Below are 23,103 nucleotides of genomic sequence, written 5' to 3' on the forward strand. Positions count from 1 at the left end.
CAATCAATGTCACTGAAGCTTCCTCAGCCTCAGTAGCAGTGCTACACAAGTCCCCTAACACTTATTCAGCGTTAGCCTCTCTTGCAGTTGCAATATAGTCTTATTATTCAGCCTAATGTAGCATACACCCCGTGCACAACATTCATTTTTCGTCGATATCTTTGAAAAAGATTGGTTTTATTCACTGACAGTATATGCAAAAACTTATACAGATAACACGTAATTATTGGTCATATAGAAGCGTTGTCCTGATATTTGTTCATAGACACGCGGTAGTGCCAAACTTGCCCCGATCGTCGGAAGTGTGTTGAAGTGTTTGATAAAACTAGAAAGTGTACAGTGGATATATTTGTTCCCATATATTCCTGATTTTAATGCTTTCTTCTGTAACCATGTGCTTTCCTGCGAAATATATTCATAAATTGTGATATTATGCAAAAAACGACCTCAGTCATCTATATTGCCACTTCGGTAACCTACACCCCGGTCACAACATAGCTTGCACCCCGGTCACAACATAGCCTACATCTTGCTTGTTGGGGTACCCTTGTATATTTGCTCTTAATAAACACTCTTCATCATCTGCTCGCAGGGATATTGAACTAAACCCAGGTCCTCTTCCTGAGCAATCCTACTCTTCCAGTGACTCTGTTCAGAGGGTTTCTAATACTGTACTACTACCCTACCCACGAATGGTATATCCTTTGTACACCTAAATGTTCAAAGTCCTCTACCTAAATTATCCGAATTAAACAATCATAGTATACTGTCATTTACTGAAACCTACCTCTCTAATGCGCTCATTAACTCTGATATGCATCTACATGATCTAGCCAATTTCAACCACCTTATTGCTATTGTAGAAAAAACACAATGGAGGGGGAGTAGCGGTGTATGTCAAGAACAGCCTATACTCTGAACAACGATCCGAACTTGAAATAGCAACAATTAAGTGTGTATGGATTGAACTCCTCATCAAAGGCATCAAGTATATGTAGGGCACAGTCTATCAACCCCCAGGTCATCAAGTATATGTAGGGCACAGTCTATCAACCCCCAGGTCATCAAGTATATGTAGGACACAGTCTATCAACCCCCAGCTCACCAAGCCTCAGTGTGGGACGACATTGAATACTAGTACTCTATCGAACTCGCTTTTAATACAGTTAAACTAATATTTTAAAAAATGCATTATTACAGGCGACTTTAATGCAAACCTTCTCAGCTATAATCCAAACTCTACGACTTAACGAAATTATATAGATTATCAAGGCATCACTTAGGTGGCAGGGGACAGTTTCTTTGGTTTTGAAACATGTGGATAGGGGGTATACACCAAAGTCAGATTATGACAGACTACTGAAAAATCATATTTCCCTTTTATGTCAATACTTGTATTTCATATTAGTGTAGTTAATAAATTATGACCCTAAACTACATGTAATCTATAAATACTGGTGCTGGTGCACAAAACATGCTCTGAGCAGGTTCCCCTTTTTTGCTTTGATTTTCCCTCATTTGGGCTAATCCGCACCACCCCCACACTATACCCCCACACCATCACAGTACCAAACATGGGGATTTAGACACTGTGCACAATCAAGAACCCTATCTGCCCTTCTCAAAAATCTACCTCTCATATGGGGCCATACACCTTCCCTCACAGCTACAGACCTTTTGCTAGACCCTTCATTTCTTCAGCAACTGACCACGTGTCTTAGTTTCGTATTTGCACCCATCTATATGCTAGGAATCATGGTGACACCTACATGTTGTATATCAACATTTTTACTAAGCACTCAGCTACATTTGACATGCATCCTAAAATTATTGTATACATTTTTACACATGTAATATCACTTCAAATATGGGATATTTCCATTTTTTGAAAAAGTGGCCTTTAGTGCGAAACTGTCCCCTTCTACCTTAGCCAATTCGCTATACCGAAAACTTATCTTCTTTACTAGATGTAATAATTGTTAGCAACTCTTCCGTTCTGTCCAGATCTGCTGTCAGCGAATGTTTTCTTGATAAATATATACACTATCTCTGTCCTGTCTTCGGACTTGTCAACCAACCTGTTTCCTATTCTTCATGTTTCCAAAGCAACATTTGGCTTTTTAATCATGGTAATTATGACAATTCAAAGGAAATCTGCAATTAATCGACTGGGATTAATTTCTCTTTGAACCCAACATCAATAAATGTAACATGGACTTCAACGACATTAGGGCTAACGATTAGGCAAAGTGATCCCCCATGGATTACAAATCATCTCAGAAAACTAATCCGCAAACGGAAAAAAACTACACACCAAAGCCAAACGTACCAAACTAGATGGTGACTGGTCATGGTACAGAACTATTAGAAACCGATGTGTTAACGCAGTAAGGAAAGTAAACAGTGACTACAAAGTTAATCTTTCCTCGGAAATTAACAACTGAAGGTCCGCGCAAATGGTGGAAACTAGTTGGTACCCTATTAAGTTCATCGCATAAAAACGATATACCTCCGCTTTCAGTTGATAGCCTAGTCTATGATACCGACAACGATAAAGCAGTTCTATTCAACCAATTTTTCTGCAAGCAAACAAAAATTGACGAATCACCACCTTATCTCCCAAGCACCAATGCCCCAATCCCATTTTCTAACATTTTATCTAGCATCAAATTAAAACAGGATGAGGTATATGATATTCTATGCAGCCTCCACACAAGCAAAGCATGCGGCCCAGACCAATTATAAATCCCAAACTCCTCAAAGAGGCAGCCCCTATCATTAACTATCCCCTTTACAAACTGTTTAAAAGATCTCTAGAAACAGCTACCTTCCCAGATGTATGGAAACTTGCCCAGTTCACAAAAAAAAGGTAACCGCAACGAAGTTTCAAATTACCGTTCAATTTCTCTCTTACCTATTACTGGTACAGTTATGGAAAGATGTAAAACTTATACGGTACCAATTTTGATGCACCAGATGCGCATTTCGACAAATAATGTCTCTTCAGTGATGCTCAACCGAAATGTTGGAAATCCGAAATAACAATGAAGTTTTAGAGCTTTATATAGCCAAAAACAGCGTGCCAAAAAAAAAAAGGGTGGAGTCGAATTCGTGTAAGGTTTAGAGCTATGCATGAGGGAGATAATCCTTAATTTTGAAATGAATTTCTAAATTTTATAATGGCAATTAAATATACATCCGTATTTTCAAGCTAGTAACGAAGTACTTAGCTACTGGGCTGTAGAGACCCTCGGGGACTAACAGTCCACCAGCAGAGGCCTCGACCCAGGGGTTATAATGTAAAACTTATACGGTACTAATTTTGATGCACCAGGTGCGCATTTCGACAAATCATGTCTCTTCAGTGATGCTGTATATTTAATCATCTCATGGATCACTTGAATTCTAACAACTTTCTCTATCAAGTTTCATACCAGGAGACTTTACTGTCAAACAAAATGGGTAGAGCTATAGATTGTGGTAAAGAAATTAGAACTGTCTTTTGTAATAGCGATCATGATCCATGCCCCAAGTGCCTGTGTTCTCCTCCAAATGACAAGTTCAGAGAAATTAGCTACCTTCTTCAAATGACAAGTAGTACTAAAGTTTAGAGAAATTAGCTACCACCCTGAACATTTAAAAAAAAAAGATTGAAAACAGTTCAAGGTAGACCAGAGGTTTATCACAGGAAAATTCAAAATATGTTCCCTACACATTCAAACCTATTTATATTTTATCTTATCCGAATGAATTATTATACCCGCACTTTCTAAAGAAAGTTCGGGTATATTGTTTTTATCCCGGTCCGTCCGTCCGTCCGTCCGTCTGTCCTGGTTGTTGTCACTAAAACTGTGTCCATATTTACAGCGCAATCCAAATGATATTCTAGGAGCTGAATAGCAAAGTCCTGTAGATGTGCAATAAGGTTTCAGAATGTTCATATTGGCCCCAGGGGGCAAATAGGGCCTGAAAAATGACATTTTCTAACATAAAGCTTGTCACTTAAACTCCATCTACATCTGTAGGAGCAGTCACATGATATTCTAGGAGCTGAATAGTAATGTCCTGTAAATGTGCAATAAGGTTTCGGAATTTTCATATTGGCCCCAGGGGGCAAATAAGGGCCGAAAAATGACGTTTTCTATTACAAAGCTTGTCACTTAAACTCCATCTACATCTTTAGGAATAGTCACATGATATTTAGGGAGCTGAATAGTACTGTCCTGTAGATGTGCAATAAGGTTTTGGAATTTTCATATTGGCCCCAGGGGGCAAATAGGGACCGAAAAATGACGTTTTCTATCATAAAGCTCCATCTACATCTTTAGGAGTAGTCACATGATATTCTAGGATTGTTGACCTTGAATGACCTTGAAAGTGGGTCAAGGTCAAAGGTCAAGATCACTTTCTCCTCCACAAAGTCTTAGGTGGTTGACCTTTAAAAATGGGGTCAAGGTCAAAAGTCAAGGTCACTCTTCAAGATGTGGGTGGGTCTCCACAAGCGACGCAACATTGAGTATGTACGTCATTCCAAAGGAAGTCTATATCCCCTTCCTTCACGGGATTCAGCATGATAGCTGTCTGCACCAAGTACTTGCGAGACACAGATAGATGACTGACACTCTACGCATAACTTGGAAAACAGTCTCCATGGGAAAGCCCTGTCAATGTCAGGGAGGACTGTATAAACCAACCAAGTGCCAATTTACATATCTGCCCAATGTTCAACAGTAGGACACTGGTACTGATCTTTAAGCAATACACAAAACTGACACTCTACACAAACTGATAACAGCCCCCCCCCCCCCCCCCCCAAGAAAATTAAAAATTAAAACAAATACACATACATGATACACAGAAATAGTTAAACATGTACATTTCACCTTCTGTAATATTGTAAACCAATAAATGAATAAAAAATAATTCCAAAAAAAAAAAAAAAAATGATAAATAAAATAAATGAACAAGCCAGACTTGCCTGATCAGGAATGATGCAATATCCTCGGTTCAGACTCTATACTCAGGAAACAATTTCTTTGTGCCTTTGCTCAGCCTCTCAAATCCAAGTGAACTCACTGAAATGACATCCACGTCCATACATGTACACAAATCATCCAACGAGGAAATGCGCAGCTTCCCCTCCTGTCGTCCGTTTACTGCATCCTCAAAAGTGAAAGTAGAAATCCCTGCCAACTAACTTTCTCACATGTCACTGTTTCGGATCCTATAAAAAGCCACTTTATCAATGTACAATGATCACCATCATGCATTCAAACACAAATAAACAACATTGATATCATTCAAACTCCATTATTTCTTCTCTTTATACCATCTAGTATTTATTCGGATCCTATAAAAAGCCACTTTATCAATGTACAATGATCACCATCATGCATTCAAACACAAATAAACAACATTGATATCATTCAAACTCCATTATTTCTTCTCTTTATACCATCTAGTATTTAACTCTGGTCACATTACCTTCGTAAATATTTTGCTCACTAAAACGTCATGCTGGGTCAAATGATCATAGTTATATTTAGAGAGGGGAAAGATGTCTGATCATCAATTTTTATCACATTTGTTTGAGAATGTAATTCACTAAAAATTAAACTTGTCGTAAAAATTACACACTGAAGTAACTACAACGAGTTGCAGAAAACCTGGATTTTCGAGTTACTGCCGGATTTTATCTCTTGTGAAGTATATCTTGTACAGAAGCGGATGTAAGAATTTTTGAAGTGGAGGGGGGGGGGGGGGTCCAGCACTTGATCGTTTAAATACTTTTCACAACGTCTATCCGCTATCTATTTCTGATATCGCAAAGAAATGAGAGAGAGAGAGAGAGAGAGAGAGAGAGAGAGAGAGAGAGGTTACTCCCAGTAGGCTGGGGGCGGCCTAGGCCCCCAGAAGCTGTAGGGTAAATGGTGCAACTCCTGCATTCTGTCCTGGATTCTGAACATTTCCTGGCACTTCCTTTTCACTTTCAAATTGTCTACTTCTTAAACAAATTTTTTTATGTTACATATACAAATGTACTTTTTAAGAATTCTTTTTAAAAGCGATACTTGCATCTGACGAAAATATCGTAAATATATTATCAGTGTGTTGTCTTATTTATCCTAGAGTTGAATGATATTTATAATAGTGTTGATAAATTTGAATGAAGCAATTAGTAGTACATATACATGTAAGTATCTACCGTTCATATCATTTGGACTCAAAGTCTCGTTAAAATTGAATATTTCTTAAACTTTTTGATTCTCCAAAGGGGAGGGGGGGTCCAGACGCCCTAGACCCCTCCCCCCTTCTGGATCCGCCCATGTCTTATGTGTTGTTTCTGCTAGGAACTTTCATTTGCGATTACAGTCACTTGCCCTTTAAAACCATCCCAGTGCGAAGTAATATGAGCCCCGTCGGTTTTATTGACAACGCAATTTCTTTCTTTTGAAATGGGAAAGAAGTTCGAGTTATTGACCTCTCTCTCTCTCTCTCTCTCTCTCTCTCTCTCTCTCTCTCTCTGGTAGGCAGTCGAAACGGTATGTAGTGAAAATGTAAGTTTAAACGATGAATTCAGTCATGTTTTGAAGATTTGGTATATCGAGGTTTGGCTTTAAGTACGTACTTTGTTTTAATAGCGTTAGGCCTAGTTGTCAAATTACTGAGTCAACTTCTTCATCCCCTTTTGGAACTGAGAATGCAATGACGTAGCCAAATCACACTGTGGCTTCTTTGCTAGTTAAACATTATAGGATTCAGCGATATAAAAAAAAAAGGGGGGGGTCCAGGAATTCAAAAATAGAAGGAAAAAAATGAATCGATAAAAATAAATATACGTGTATCACCCAGTGCTAGTTAATATTTTATTCAACTTGTACATTAAAAATAATTGCCTACAAATATTAGCAGTATCATATTTATATAAAAAAAACAAAAAACAAAAAAAAAAAACACTACAAAGATGTCCCACAGAAAGGGGGGGGGGTGCCAATCCCCGGATTCCCCTCTGGATCCGCCATTTGGACAGAGAGTACATTTAAAGGCAAACACTTACGTGCGGGTATTACTGTCTCATGACAGCATCTAGTTTGAATTGTTTTCTAATTTTTTTTCAATATCTTAAAAATGAACTGTAGTTGTGTATAATTCTATACATAAAAGTTATTAGGGTTTTATAACTTTATTGAAATTCAAGCTCAGATAAAAAAAAAATATTCATTTGAAGCTGATGACAATTACTCAGCAGGTGAATCTTCTTCTCAAATAACTAAGAAAATTCCACAGGTAAAGTTCATTTAATTAATGATAGACCAACTCCATCCCCGGAAGCTGACCATTGGATCTGCAATAATTTGTTGTAACTCCACTGCCGCTTTAGTGTTACATACATGTACGTTTGTAATAGTCAGATAAGGAACACGTAGAATACATAGTCAAGTTAAGATAATCAAGTTTCTTCGCACATTCATATATATTAGCTAAGTTCTCAGTATAGTTCCTTGTATCTTAATTATCACCTTTCTTCGAAGCATAGAAAAGCAATTGTATCTATGAATTATCATAATGCTAAAATGTCTATTTTCCCCTCTTTTTTCACATCAGAGTACATGACATGTCTTAATGTTTCGTCCGCACGTGTACAGAAAATAATCAAATAAGGTCCGTAGATGATTTAAATACAAAATGATGAACATTTATGTTATATTCTTGAGGTAAAACAGATAATTTATATGCCAATAAAACCAGAGTCTTCACCCCGTGAGGAACAGAACATCAACACCCCATACGCAACATCTAATTTTGAAGATGAACTCCGCCAAGAACGGTCCCAAGCCTGGCTGAAAAGGAGGAGAGTTGAGCGTGGGGCCAGCTACCCCACCTCGTAAAAGAAATGTAAGCTACAGAAACGTCTGAAAGGAATAGAGACATTTTACTCCTGGGAAGAAATGGTTCTTCATCAAGAAGAAATATGATGCCGTGTGGTGAAAACCGGGATCCGGAAGCCACAAGGTCGACCACCATTCTCTTCACCAGGGCGACCAACACTGGAGCATGGAACGTGAGAACCATGTATGAACCAGGCAAGACAGCGCAAGTGGCTGCAGAGATACGGAACTACAAGGTAACCTTGCTAGGACTAAGCGAAACACGATGTACACAATCAGGACAGAAAAGACTTGGAACTGGTGAGATACTGCTGTACTCAGGACATGAGGAAGAAGATGCCCCACACACCCAAGGAGTGGATCTGATGCTGTCAAAAACAGCTCAGAGAGCATTAGCCGGATGGGAAGCTCATCGCCCAAGATTCATTACAGCATCTTTCCAGACAAAGAACAAAAATATAATGATGAATGTAGTGCAGTGCTATGTTCCTACGAACGACAGCTGCGATGATGTTAAAGATCGGTTCTATAATAGACTGCAGACCATCCCTGAAAGTACAACCAGAGCTGAAAAAAAGAGCACAAGAGGAATACACTCCAGCAAATAGGACAGTAAAGAAAAGCATTAGAGATGATAGGAGAAGTTACATTGACAGTCTTGCATCAGAAGAAGAAGAGGCAACGAGAAACGGAAACATGAAGGATTTGTACAACATCAGAAAGAAATTGTCCGGAAAGTTTAGTCTGGACGGGAAAATCCTCTGGAACCTACTCCGACAATATGGGGTGCCTGGAAAGATAGTTAACATCATCAAAAACTCTTATGAAAGGATGACCTGCAGAGTAGTCCATGGAGGCCAGCTTACAAAGGTCCTTGTTCGTCAATGGTGCTTGCTCTCCCCTTTTCTCTTCCTGCTCGCTATTGCCTAGATTATAAAGATGACAACGGCCAACACAACAACAGTGCACGTGGACACCTTTCAAGCAACTTGATGACCTCGACTTCGCAGATGACCTGGCACTACTGTTCCATACCCGACAACAAACGCAGGAGAAGACCAACAACGTAGCATCCACTTCAGCGCAAGTAGGTCTAAACATCAAATTGGGGTAGACCAAGATTCTCAAGGTCAACACCACCAGCAGCGAACCAATCAAGCTGAAAGATGAGGTATTAGAAGAGGTGGAGTCCTTCACATACCTAGGAAGTGTCATCGACAAACTGGGCGGAACTGATGCTAATGTGAGAGCTAGAATAGAATAAGCCAGAGCAGCATTCCTACAACAGAAGAACATACGGAATTATTCCAAAGAGCTGACTCTGCAGACCAAGATCAGGCTATTCAACTCAAACGTCAAGTCAGTTTTTCTATACGGGACCGAAACCTGGAGGACAACATTGGCAACAGTCCAGAAGGTCCAGACCTTTTTAACCTCTTGTCTGAGAATGATGCTTCAAATCTGCTGGCCGAAAACCATCATCAACAAAGACCTGTGGCAGAGAACCAACCAACTTCCTGCAGAAGAAGAGATTCTAGGACGACGCTGGAGGTGGATTGGCCACGCACTCTGTAAGCCAGCGTCAAACATTACAAGACAAATGCGGGCATGGAATCTCCAAGGAAAGAGAAATAGAGGCAGTCCGAAAAATGACACCAAGAAAATGGGATAAACCTGGAGACAGATCGATCAGAAAGCCCAGGATAGAGACGCCTGGAGATATCTTGTCGGCGGCCTATGCCCTAGGAGGGGTAGTATGCCCTAGGAGGGGTAGCAGGCATAAGTAAGTAACGTATTTTCGACTCGGATGATGAAGAACATCGTAATATTTTTAAAGTATGAAATTCCCGAAGTCCTCTACTGTCCTGGCCGATGCCCCCCCCCCCTCTCTCTCTCTCTCTCTGCGAAACGTCTCTAATACACACACGTAATGTATGTATACTTTCATGGTTCTTGGACGTTATGATATATAGGACCGATAGTTGTTTGGACATAAGTTAAGCTTTTGATTGGAAGATCTCGACGCAGATCGGGTGATGTTTAGTTTTTCGAACCGGATTCTCAAATTGGGCGGAGGTATTTGCAAAGACTGCAAGGTATATTTCTACTTTGTCGTTAATCCCTAATTATGCCTTCCTTCTGTGCAGTAATAGATTTAATCAGACAATGGATCCTTTTTGTAAAAAAAAAAACTAGCTTTGTCCGATGCCGAAGTGATGAAAAATCAACACCCCGGTCGCCGTATAGTTAACACCCCAAATGTTCCGTTAGACGCGGTGTTGATACGCACATCAATTGAATTGATGAGACCAATAATTGATTTGATGCGCGTATCAATACAGTTATTGCTTGCAATAATTGAATTTATGGTATCTTCAAATAATTAAAGATATCTTCAATTACTTGAATTTATGTTAATTTGGTGCTCCATTCAAGTTGCCATGAGTGAAACATGTACATGAATGCATATAGCTAGATCAAAATTAGCTCTAAATCTCTTATCCACCCTTGATATGTTTTGTAGGGGAACACGATATGAAAATCTTTAATATCGAATGCAAATTTTCAAAAGACCAAATTTATTTATTTACGACTGTTTACAAACAAGTTTGATTTAGTGCCGGATGTTGTACTGATGTAGTAAATTTCCTGGTTTGGTAATCATTGCTGGTGCATTGCTTCGCACTCATTTCACCTATTGTACAGTATTTGGTCATAAGTGAGCCATCATTTCATTTCTCACTATATATTTCATTGAACAATTCATTTTTATAAACACTTATTGTGAGGTCAATATTAGTCCAATTTTTTTCACTTTAAAAGTATGCAAAATTGTTCAACTTTTCTTTACTTAGAATGCTAAGCAAGTTGTGATCATTAAAAACAATACATTAAATCATCAAGGCAAAATTTCTAACCTCAAAATCCTACAATTTCTAAAATTACCAAATTTGTGCCGTATAATTTCAATCTCGCATTTTATAGGTGATAATCACCACAAACTTCTTTTGAAATTATGTGAAGAAACTACAAACTATTCCGCATTTTATGATATCATATTCATAAAAATGAACTGCAAATAACGTTGCAATTTTTTTTTCTAAAGTGCATTTTTCGATGAAATATACAGAGAGTAAATGAAATAATGACTCACTTATGGCCAGGTACTGTACATTGAGTGCATGTATTTCTATATTTACATTTCCAATGTTGTCTTCCTATATTTCATTTTCATGAATGCGATGCAGTTGTCAGTAATGCGCGTATGAATGTTGATAGATATAGTATGATTAATGACTGGGAATTCCGACCAAAAATAAAGTTGAATGCAAACTTGAAATACAAGACATGAATTCATTTTTGAAAATATACAACGGTACAGTGTAACAACGTTATAAAGATTGTAGAAGACGCTTCATGAAAAGCATGTCGGCGTGAAGCGTTTCAGTCCTTGTCTTCATGTAATTCATTTCATGAAACTAGATAAATAGAATAACTTCCAGCAGGGATTAAAGAGGTCACGGATTACTTTTCATGTTGGTTTTTTTTTTATTTTTAAATAGAAATCAAGTACTTATCCGAATACTTCTGCTGGATCCGGAATAGCATCTCGGAACCGAATTCAGCTTTTAGACCCACCAGTAAAAAAAAAAACAAAGATGGAGGCTGTGCCTCGTCTGCCGATGATAGCTTTGGAGCTCAAAACAAGCCCAGAATATGTAGATTTTGGACCAGTTTTGAAACAGGTATAGTATTTAAGTCTTTTGTTTCAGGTATTGTTATTTTTTTTTATTAGAATGTAAATTGCGCAGATTCTTAATTCACATTTGACGTCATTTTGTCATGATAATGAATCAGTACTGTATTTAAATGTCATTTTCTGATATACTTGTATACGAAAATTTTCAATTTCTTATTGACTGTAAACAAAGGTATTTGACACAGGTTCAAGATTATCAATTCATACTTATGATATAGAATCTATATAGAGAGCTGTGCCATGATATATGATATGTCGCAGGTTTATTATGTACATTTAGAAATCTATCATACTATGATAAAAATGCTGAAGAAGATACGATCACAGAGATAGAGGTCACTCCCCCCCCCCCCCCCCCCCCCCCATATGACGCATCTGTGTATTGTATAATCGATACAAAAATATAGTGGAGGGGATGAGGCTTTTTTTGACACACACACACACACGCACACCCCTTTCAAAAAGGAGAAAATTTATGTTTGGACCAGGAATTGAAACTGTGACCCCTGCATTACTAGCCAGGTGCTCTAAACACTGAGCTATCCAGGCTAATATCCACAGTTTATTTAGCCCTAACAACTACATTTTCTTCCTTTCTTAAATTGTCTTTGTTGTATAGTGGGTTCTGTATTTAGTTCAGTAATAAACGTTAAAACGACTGCACGTGTTTTACCTGTCTCAACGACTGGAGCCTAGCCCGTGCACACACACGGCTTCTAACTCACTATACAACAAAGACCCAACTGGATGAAGATACACAAGACCTACTTGTTATCAATACACACAAAGGCCTTTTCAAGTACAAACGGCTTCCTTATGGTATTGCATCAGGTCCAGCTTTATGGCAACGATCAATAGAGCAAGTGTTACAGAACATTCCTTCAACACAAGTGATAATTGATGACATCATCGTGACTGGCCGCAATGATGAGGAGCACTTGCACAACTTGAAACTTGTGATGGATCGTCTTCTATCATATGGACTACGTGTGAATCTCCAGAAATGTGAATTTTTTTCAGGATAAAGTGAGCTATGTTGGACATGAAATTGATGCTACAGGACTGCATAAGTCACCTGAGAAAATCAAAGCTGTTAAAGAAGCTAAATGCCCAGAGAACATTTCACAGCTTAGATCATTTTTAGGTCTAGTGAACTATTACCACTGATTCATTGACAATCTATCTAGCGTACCAGGACCTTTACATGAACTTCTGAACAAAGGAACCAAGTGGATTTGGAATTCCAAGAGAGAGAAATCCTTCCAGGATATCAAGGAACTGATTTGTTCTGACAAAGTTCTTTGTCATTATGACCCGAAACTTCCTCTGAAGTTAGCTGCTGATGCTTCACCCTATGGGATAGGATCGGTACTATCTCATGTCTTCCCAGATGGAACGGAAAGACCAATTGCATTCTCATCGAGAACACTGAACCAAGCAGAGAAAGCTTACTCTCAAATCGACAAAGAGGCACTGACTCTCTATTGGGGTGTGAAGAAATTTAATTCTTACTTGTACGGCCATAAATTCACACTTGTAACGGACCACAAGCCGCTTCTTAGTATCTTCAGTCCGAAGAAATCGCTTCCAGTGATGATAGCCGCACGGCTTCAACGTTATGCTGTATTCTTATCAGGATATCAATACGATATAGAGTTTCGAGGAACCAAGGCACATGGCAATGCCGATGCACTGTCACGAGTACCACTACCTAGTATTCGTGAACCACTGGATGATGAAGACCCAATAGACTTGTTCTACAGCAGGAAGTTTGATGACTTACCTTTGACTTGTGTATGAATTCGTAGAGAAACTCAGCGTGACCCAGTTCTGAGTCAAATCTTGGACTGTGTAACACGAGGGCATTTTCCTCAAGATTGTGATGACATGCTTAAACTATACTACAATCACAAAGATGAACTCAATGTTTACCAAGGATATGTCACATGGGGAAATCGTGTGATCATTCCAGATATTCTACGTGAAAAAGTGATGACCGAGCTTCATTCCGGACACATAGGCATTTGTCAAAATGAAGGCAGTAGCTAGGTCCAATGTATGGTGGCCCAAGATTGATGAAGCTATCGAGGAAATCTGCAAGGCTTGCTATGGATGTAAGCGAGTCCAGAACGCACCCTCTGCAACACCTGTTCACCCGTGGAATTTTCCGCCGAAGGCATGGCATCGTTTGCACATCGATTTCGCAGGACCATTTCACCATGCAATGTTTCTCATTGTAGTCGATGCATATTCAAAATGGCCGGAAGTTTTTGAAATGAAAAGTACTACCAGTACTGCAACAATCAACACTCTACGGACTTTATTTGCCAGGCAAGGTATTCCAGCAGCAATAGTATCTGACAACAGACCGCAATTTCGTTCTGATGAATTCCGTCAATTCATTGAATCCAATGCCATTCGACATATAACTTCTGCTCCATTCCATCCCCGGACAAATGGCCAAGCCGAGAGATTTGTTCAATCATTTAAGAAGGCCATCAAATCCGCATCAGGAGATTCTGCTTGCATCAACAAGAAACTGAATTCATTTCTGTGCAAATACTGGATCACGCCACAGGGAACAACGAATGAAACACCCTCCATTCTTATGTATGGTGGCAACATACGCACACGTTTAGACATGATGAAGCCAGACGTAACTACAACTGTAGTGAACAAACAATATAGTTCTACAGCCGAACATTGCGGAAGTGTTGTTCGAGATTTCTCAAAAAGTGATGCAGTAAATGTGCGCGACTATCGAGCCAACTCAGAAAAGTGGGCTAATGAACGCATTCATTCACAAACTGGACCTTTGTTGTACAAAGTTGACATAAATGGTACCTTGTGGAGGAGACACATTGATCAAATAGTTGGAACATCTAAGGATCAACCCAGCAATCCAACTCCTATAGTGATTGCTGATATTCTGTTTATACTATCCGTTAATACTTCCGGTACTACCGACAAACCTAAGGATCACGTGACAAATTCAGGAACCAGTGCTACCAATGTTGAGCCACGTCGAAATCCAATAAGAAACCGGAAGAAACCTGACAGACTTAACTTGTGATGTTTGTGATTTGTGATGTTTTTCATGCGAGACTATCCTTTTGTGTAAAGTTAAAATGTGAAAGTTATTTTCGAGTTTCTATACTTGGATAATATTATGTTATGTTCATTTGACTTAGATTGAATTACTTGTTGAACAATTTATGCATTTCATATATTTAGTACATGATGTTCTATACTACGCAGGGAGGAGTGTAGTGTATTTGATGTGCTATTATTCCGGAGTTTGTAATGCTGTTCTATATAGTCCGGAATAATAGCACATCAAATACACTTTAGTCTTCACCCTCGAAGACACACAATCAAGATTATTTTGTTCCAGTCAGGAATTTCACCTGAAGTCCAGGAGTGGTCAATACAATCTAATTAAGATTAGATGTTAGATCTGCTCAAATACTTGCTACACAAACATCGATGTTTGTGTAGCAAGTATATGAGCAGATCTAACCAGTGTTGGAAATTAACCATAGACTGATAGACTGAGTCTATGTCAAATGACACCGGTCTATGCCAATTGTAATTGAGATAGACCAAATTGTCTATACTGATTTTGTAGATTTAAAGCAAAAGAGTTATCCCAAAAGTCGACATCTGATAAACGATATGAGGAAAGGAGGACATTGTTATGGAAATGGAAAGAAAATATGCTTTCTAAGTATACATTAGAAGTAAATAATAATGTTTTAAATTTGTATTATTTTTTTTTCAATGTTGCGGTCTATGCCAATTCGATGACGTCTATGTCATCTTGTTTTGGCATAGACCTGTGGTCTATACCAAGTTTTGAACCAATTTAGAACACTGGTCTAACATCTAATTTTAATTAGGTTGTGATCAATAGTACCAATTGTAATACAGGAAAGGAAAAAAATCATAGCTGGATCTAGGTGCAGATCTGGTTCTCTGGGAAAATATTGTGACAGACCAGAGAACTATAGATCCATCCTTTATTAAAATTCTTCGATTTACGGTGCAGGAAAAAATGTGCATGGTTGTCTTATATTGTTGTATTCTTGCTTCACTGTGTCCAAACGGTAACCTTCAATTATTCATTAACCCCTTACACGACAGATATGCATTTTTATGCATCTCCAATAGAGTATGTGGAAGATTTGTTTACAAGAAACACACTGATATCCCTACCATGTAAGGGGTTAAAGCCCCATGCGACCTGAAAACTCGCAGCTTCAAATGATTCCGTTTGCTGACATAATCATGTTAAGTGGCCAGTCAAATCGATCCCTGTTGATTTTTTATTCCTTTGATTCTAAGGATGTATTTTGTCTTCATTTATCATTAAGACGAATAATTAATGAAAAATGTGTAATGAAAACTAATCCTGGTATGTTAATGAAAGCCTAGTCTGGTTCACGCACCAACCACTAATATTGAAGTGTAATAAAGCCATGGATTTGATTCAATAAAACAATTATATTTTAAAGACAATGGAATGATTTCATCCTAAGTATTTAACTAAACAATATTTGTGGAGATATTTGTTCACACAGACATTAAAGTAGTTTGAATATGGAAATAAATTGGGTTCTGTCTGACTGGCTACCTAGCATGGCTGCGTCAACAAACTGAACAGGGCTTGAAACTAACTTTTTATGTCACCAGTCCAGCCGGACTGATGGGGTATAATTTCATCCAGTCCGCAGAAAAATTTACCAGTCCAACAGAGTTTTCCAGAAATAATTAAACATATTTTGTTTATGTGATTAAAATGAAATAATGAAATTTAACTTGATATGCCTCGGACAATATTGTATCACTTATGTGAGATTTATATTTACTAATCTGGTTCATCTGATATATACAGAGGAATGCCAAATAATTCTATCAGAATGTTTTCCAAAATGACGTTTTAGAAAATTGACCAGTCCCATCGGCCTGACTAAAACAAATGTCAGTCCACCAGACTGTTAACCAGTCACAGACTGGCGGGCATGTGTTAATTTCGAGCCCTGCTGAATCATTTAAAGCTGTGAGTTTTCAGGTCGCATGGGCATTGATGAATGTTGGAAGGTATGTTTGGAATGGACACAAGTATAATGGGAAAATATCTTAAAAATTTTTGAGACATTGAAATAATGCAACAATATAAGGCCTCAACTGTGTGCATATTTTCCTGCTCCGTAGGTTTTTATAAGGGGTGGATCTGTAGCTCTCTGGTCTGTCCCAATACTTTCCCAGAGAGCAACAGATCTGCAGCTAGGTTGGACCGGGATTCGAACCTGAGACCCCTGCATTACTAGACAAGTGCTATCCACAGTCCATGTCATTTTTATACGCCCGTCGAAGACGGGACGTATTATGGTATGGCGTCGTCCGTCTGTCTGTCCGGACCTTGTGGGCAGGATACAGACTGAACCATAAGCCCTAGGACTTTACAACTTGGTACATTTGATCACCATGATGATAGGAAGATGCCTAATGTTTTTCAAGGTCAAGGTCGTAGTATCACTTATTAGGAAAACCTTGTGGGCAGGACACAAACCAAACCGTAAGCTCCAGGATATTATAACTTGGTATATTTGATCACCATGATGAGAGGAAGATGCCTATTGTTTTTCAAGGTCAAGGTCGTAGTATCAAAACCGAACCATAAGCTCCAGGATATTATAACTTGGTATATATGATCATCATGATGAGAGGAAGTTGCCTATTGTTTTTCAAGGTCAAAGGTCAAGGTCGTAGTATCACTTATTAGGAAAACCTTGTGGGCAGGATACAAACCGAACCGTAAGCTCCTGGATATTATAACTTGGTATATTTGATCACCATGATAAGAGGAAGATGCCTTTTTTTTTTTTTGCAAGGTCAAAGGTCATAGGTTTACTCAGTAGGAAAACCTTGTAGGTATACAGACCGAACCGTTGGGGCTAGGAGTGTCAAATTTAATACGCATATACCTTATTCCAAGTGGAGGAAGCCTATTGTTTCTCAAAGTCAAAGGTCAAGGTGGTTGTAGCAGGATTTCAGTATACTGTACCTGTACTTATACTTTAGCACTAACTGTTTCAAGCAAAGGTGTGTGGTATATTAGCATATTTATGAAGTAGCGCATTCTAAGGCTATCCCTCTTTATATCTTGATATCCATTTCTACAAGCATAATAATGAATTAGCTCACAGAGGACAGTGTTAACTTCACTAAAATATGAATCCCATTAAAATATGTTTTCCTTGAGCAAAATCTACGGGCGTATTATGCCACGTTGGCGTTTCTCTTGTTATAAATATCATATATTATTTAGAATTCTGAGCGTTTTAAGTATTTGATGATGGTTGTAGAAAACCCAGATTTAAAGAATACATTGCTGTTTTTAAAAACATATACATGGAAAATCATCTGAAATTTTAACAAATTTTAAAGGTATATATGTTATGAAATGTTGCGATGTTTCAATGACCGACATATGCTACTGTTGCAACATTGCAAACACATAGCATATTGTTGATCATTAAGCCATGCCAACGGAAATTGCTTATACTCAAGGGTCCAAAGTATTTCTGCACTGCTAATTTTCACTATATGTTAATTCATTGAATGATACAATTTTTAATGCATTGATAAAAATATTTTCACTGCAGCCATCACCATAAAAATTTCACAAATCATGCATAATCACCTAGATTTAAATCTGTTATTGTTATTGTTAGTTTTCAATACTCACTGGGATAATCATGTTGTAAGAACTTTATTTGAAATTAATCTTACACATTTCATGCTAATAATAATTAGCATTTTAAAAAGTCTACCTTGTATTTCATAATACAACCCACAAGAAATGTATAGAATAACAATAAAAGTAACATTTGTCATGAATCTTAAATGAATTCTGCATATATTCTGAATATTTCATAATGATTATGATAACATTAATACATTAATTATCAAATTTTGGTGAAGTTTTTAAAATATGTGGTTGTAATGAATAGATTATGAAAATTAGCAGTGCAGAAATACTTTTGACCCTTGAGTGTTGTATTAAATTTTCTGAATTCGAAGTAAATTAGCATTCTGTCATACTTGTGATAAATTTAATGAAGCAAAGGGTGAGATCGTGCTCATTTACAAACAAATTACAAGCACTGAAATGATCATCATTTATGAAATATTAGAGTATTGATATAGGGAGTGGGGGGTGTAACTTTTTCCGACAATGTATTGTTTTCGTTATCATAACATGTAAGTCAGGTTATTCTTACTTTAACACGAATAAGTATCATCATCCTTGATGACAGTATGGAGCTTGCTGCTAAAGTATTTGCTGTGTAATATTGTAATTTTATTTTCAGTACATAAGAGACAACTATGGAGAGGATCCTGCTGATTACAATAAAGCTTGCAGTGATCTAGAACAGCTTCGACAGGTACAATACAGTGGACTCTCTTTACTAACCTGTGTGAATTCAATCAGCGAAACAATAAATCCAAATTCAGTGCATCATTCATTCATCAATTTATTGCTATAGTGCTGTACAACAGAAGATTCGGGGCTTGTAGTTTTTGGCCAATTCGTCTGACTGTGGCAAAAAACCTTGACCTTGGTCATATCTTTTACACCATAACAAGTAGACCTTTTGTAATTGGTATGTGTAATATTTGTGGTAAGACCTTTCCATTGACACCAAAATCTTTGACCTGGTGAACTTTACACCTTTGACCTACTTTTAGAAAGTTCAAATATAAGTCGTATCTTTCAAATCGTAAGGGTTACTGTTTTTATTTTAAGCATGTGCATTTTTTGTGAGAAGACCTTTCCAATGATACCAGATTTGGTGACATTGACCTCTGACCTAATTTGAAAATTATTCACTATTATGTTGTAATCTGGGGGCATCAGTGTTTCACAAACACATTTTGTTTTCTTTGTAGAGTGCAGTTCATGTATCGCATGATTTTATGGGATGCAGTATACTGAAAAAGTACTATGCCCAGTTGCAGTTTCTTCAAGGAAGATTTCCAATGACTGATGGAGGCCAAGCATCCATGCCGTTTACATGGTACAGTTGTAGCTCACTTGAATGAGCTTATTTTGATTGAAGGTTGTCCATCATGTATCACCAAACAAGCTCCAATTAGTTTTAATCTGCACAAAGCACACACCACTTTCTGCTATGAAACAATTAAGAAATAGTGAAAAAAGGGTTTATATGTAAATAAAATCCTCTCCAGAACTACTGGCCCAGAGTGATACCACTCGTGTGTATGGTATTGTAGTTTCTAATGTTCCATTAAATAGCTAAAAGTCCTATTAGGGCCACAATAGGGCTCTTAATCAAAGATTGGGTATGTGTAGAGGTAATGAAAAAGGCTTTTAAACCAAATTATGCAATTACTAGCAAATCTTTTGTCCAATGGTTATCAAATTTCATAGGCATGTTGGTCATAAATGGTATATGACCTGTATTGATTTGGAGTCACAAGGTCAATGATCACAGATATATTAGTATATATATAATAATTGTTGTCCAGTAACCAGGGAACTATTTGTCCAAAGGTTATCAGACTTCATAGGCAAGTTGGTCTTGTCCACTAATATGCAAACAGTCTTGTGAAATAAATTCAGATTTGTTCAGTTGTGGTCCTTCAGTGGAGGAGAGGCCTCATTAAGAGATTCAAAGTTTCTGACATTTATTTCCTTCATAAAAGCAATATGATTTGGGCATCCATGCAACTTTTAAAAGAAATTTGAAGTAGTGGAATAACTTATAATTTTCCATTGTTCATGTAGTTTAGATTAGCATTGCAAATGTTAGCTGGTATTGTTTTGTATAGTCTTTGAATCATTTCCTATCTTTATGAAATGTATTCTGCATCATTGAAATTAAAACTCTTAGATTGATACACGGTAGCTGTTAACTTAGGGCTATTCCAGCAAAAAACGTAGGGGGGGGGGGGGGGGGGGACGGCAGCCGATATTTTTTTGGATGGATGGGGGTGATTTGGGAAAATATATTTGTATGGGTGGTTGTCTTCCAGGTTAAAAAAAAAAGATGGGTGCCTGTGAATTATGATAAAAGTGAAAACATATCACATTACTTTTCTTTTATTACAAAAGAAGAAGAAAAGCGGAGCCATCCTTCATTAAGTACGGAAAAAAGATTGATAAATGGGCAGATAACTCAATGTTACCGTAAAACTTTCCCCTCCAAGGCGTTACCGATTCCTACTTTCGATTTCAGTCGAGCATGACTATTCTGGGAATTATCGCCCCTAACACTTTCGTTTTAAAATGCACAGGTAATCTTGTTTAATTGGCACTCTGAATCAATTATTATACCCAAGCTATCACATGCAGCGTCGTGTGAGGTTAATTACCAAAACCTGAGTTGTTGTTTATTTAACAAAATCAAGGATCAGGGAATCACGAACGTTGTTTCCGAAGGTGTGAATTTCGACAGACTTTGATATGTGCGGGGTAATTCGGATATGAAATCTCCCACCTGGTATACCATTACGTTTAACAGAGTGGAAAATTTGTCCGATTGCGATATAAATCAAGTAAATATTATGCTTGGGACTGAATTTTAAATGGAATATTCATGAGTTTCCTGTACGAGAGATTGTAGGGGGAAAAGTCAAAGGAAAAAAGTCACAATCTATATGCATACACTTTGTAATTTAGGGAAATGTCTATGTCTTGCACTTAAACCTAACTCGTTGAAAAGTTCTTCTCCGTTGGTTGCTTGCTTGAATTTGTACACCGCTATACAATGCCATTTTATGTATACATATTGTAACTGATGTAATAAGACACCTGTCTTTTAAAAGCAATGAAGAGAGTAACAATATATGTGAATTTAAATTTAAAGTGGTATAATATATTCATATTTTATTTAGTTTTATATCATTTAAAAAAACAAAACTTCTTGTTATTTCAACAATTAACAAGCACCCAGATCATATGACATGAGTAAAAAGGACATGAACATTTAGTCCAGAAATGATATGACAATATCCCACATCATTAGTCTAGTGAAACTGTTTGTTTATAATAAGCAAACAGAGCTAGGTTTCTACAACTCACATGTTTCCAGAGTATAAAATATTAATTGCATTTTTTTCTTTCATTTTATATGCCGAGATCATCCTTTTTTCTCCCTACCAAAATTGCATTGGAAACCAAAATATGTAATTTTTTTCTGGAATGATTGCTACCTTCACCTCCCGATAAAACAACAAAGAAAGACATTTTATTGTTCATATTTTTATGCATTTTTTAAAATATAAACTAGAATTAAGTTATAAAATATCATATGGTTGATCCATTTGTTACGTTAAATGAAAAATATTGAATTGTATGGGTGGTGGTGGCAGGGGAGAATCTAATTGTATGGGTGGTGGTAGCAGAGGAAAATTTAATTGTATGGGTGGCTGTCTTAAAAATAAAGTGCCTCCCCCCCCCCATATTTTTTTTGCTGGAATAGCCCTTAGGTGTAGTTTCATTAAAGCATGACTAAGAATACCTTTGTTTTGATTAACACACAGTTCTATAATGTTAGCTACAATTTTAAGTAATGTTGAATTTATTTTATGTTGAAATCCAAGAAATTTGTTTTTATAGATGCAGCTAAGATACTAATATATAATGTAATTTTTCTTTGGGGGGGGGGGAGTTCAGTGAAATTATGCATTGATGAATTCATATCAAAGAGAAAACTACAAATGCATTAAATAAAACAAAAATGCACTAGTATGAAATGTTCTTAACTTTGATTTTTAGCAAAAAATTTTTTACCTTAGTTAGTAATGCCCAAAATTAGGTGCTTGCTAAAATATCCAGTTACTGGTACATGGTATGTAAAAAGTTGAAACTGTTCATTATATGATTTGAACATATACTTTTTGTACTCTGCATGGTTGTGTTAATGATGAACCCTTACTAACATGGAACAATTTTGTGAATGTTAAAGGTATCTGACGTAAGTATGAAATCTGTCATCCAAATTTAAACCTGATATTTTTTTGTTGTTGAGTTGGAAAATAAATATTTTCAAACTCTCAAATGATCCATTGATGCAGGTATCATTGTAAAGTATTTATTGCAAATTGTTATTGTGAATGGGATTGTTCTTTGTGAATATTGGCTTTTTAAACTGATATATATGTACATGTATATGAGACATGTATAACAAAAATTAACAACTTCCACAAGTCTCGTAATACCCCAAGGTCAATAGATTCAAATCAGTCAGTAAGGATACATCTGTCCATCTTAGTAAGATATCACGGTCACGCTAATGCCAAATGCTATCACCTGACATCCAATCTTTTAAGGTTACATGTGACAATTCTGTCATTTTTTCTAAAACCATTTTTATACCTTCTCAATTTGAAGAGTTTAAACTTTATATTGTAGCAATTTACTAA

At 37.2% G+C, this 23,103-nt stretch overlaps 1 protein-coding gene across 4 annotated transcripts in view; it reads left to right on the forward strand.

Moving 5' to 3' along the window:
- The first annotated feature begins 11,422 nt into the window (after positions 1-11,422).
- The window catches only part of LOC125679014 (tyrosine-protein phosphatase non-receptor type 23-like), a 50,023-nt gene continuing 38,342 nt past the window's right edge, over positions 11,423-23,103 (forward strand). For 2 of the 4 annotated variants that reach the window (XR_008800733.1, XM_056157221.1), the window contains exons 1-3: positions 11,433-11,635; positions 19,026-19,100; positions 19,606-19,733. Coding sequence is in view for 2 of the 4 variants with exons in the window: in XM_056157221.1 (XP_056013196.1) it covers positions 11,549-11,635; positions 19,026-19,100; positions 19,606-19,733 (290 nt within the window). In the remaining 2 variants the exon portion in view is untranslated. Of the gene's footprint in view, positions 11,636-19,025; positions 19,101-19,605; positions 19,734-23,103 lie in introns of all 4 variants that reach the window. The other 2 variants (XR_007371680.2, XM_048917883.2) reach the window with 2 other exon arrangements.

The sequence above is a fragment of the Ostrea edulis genome, chromosome 2 (assembly GCF_947568905.1).
Source record: "Ostrea edulis chromosome 2, xbOstEdul1.1, whole genome shotgun sequence".
Classification (NCBI taxonomy): domain Eukaryota; kingdom Metazoa; phylum Mollusca; class Bivalvia; order Ostreida; family Ostreidae; genus Ostrea; species Ostrea edulis.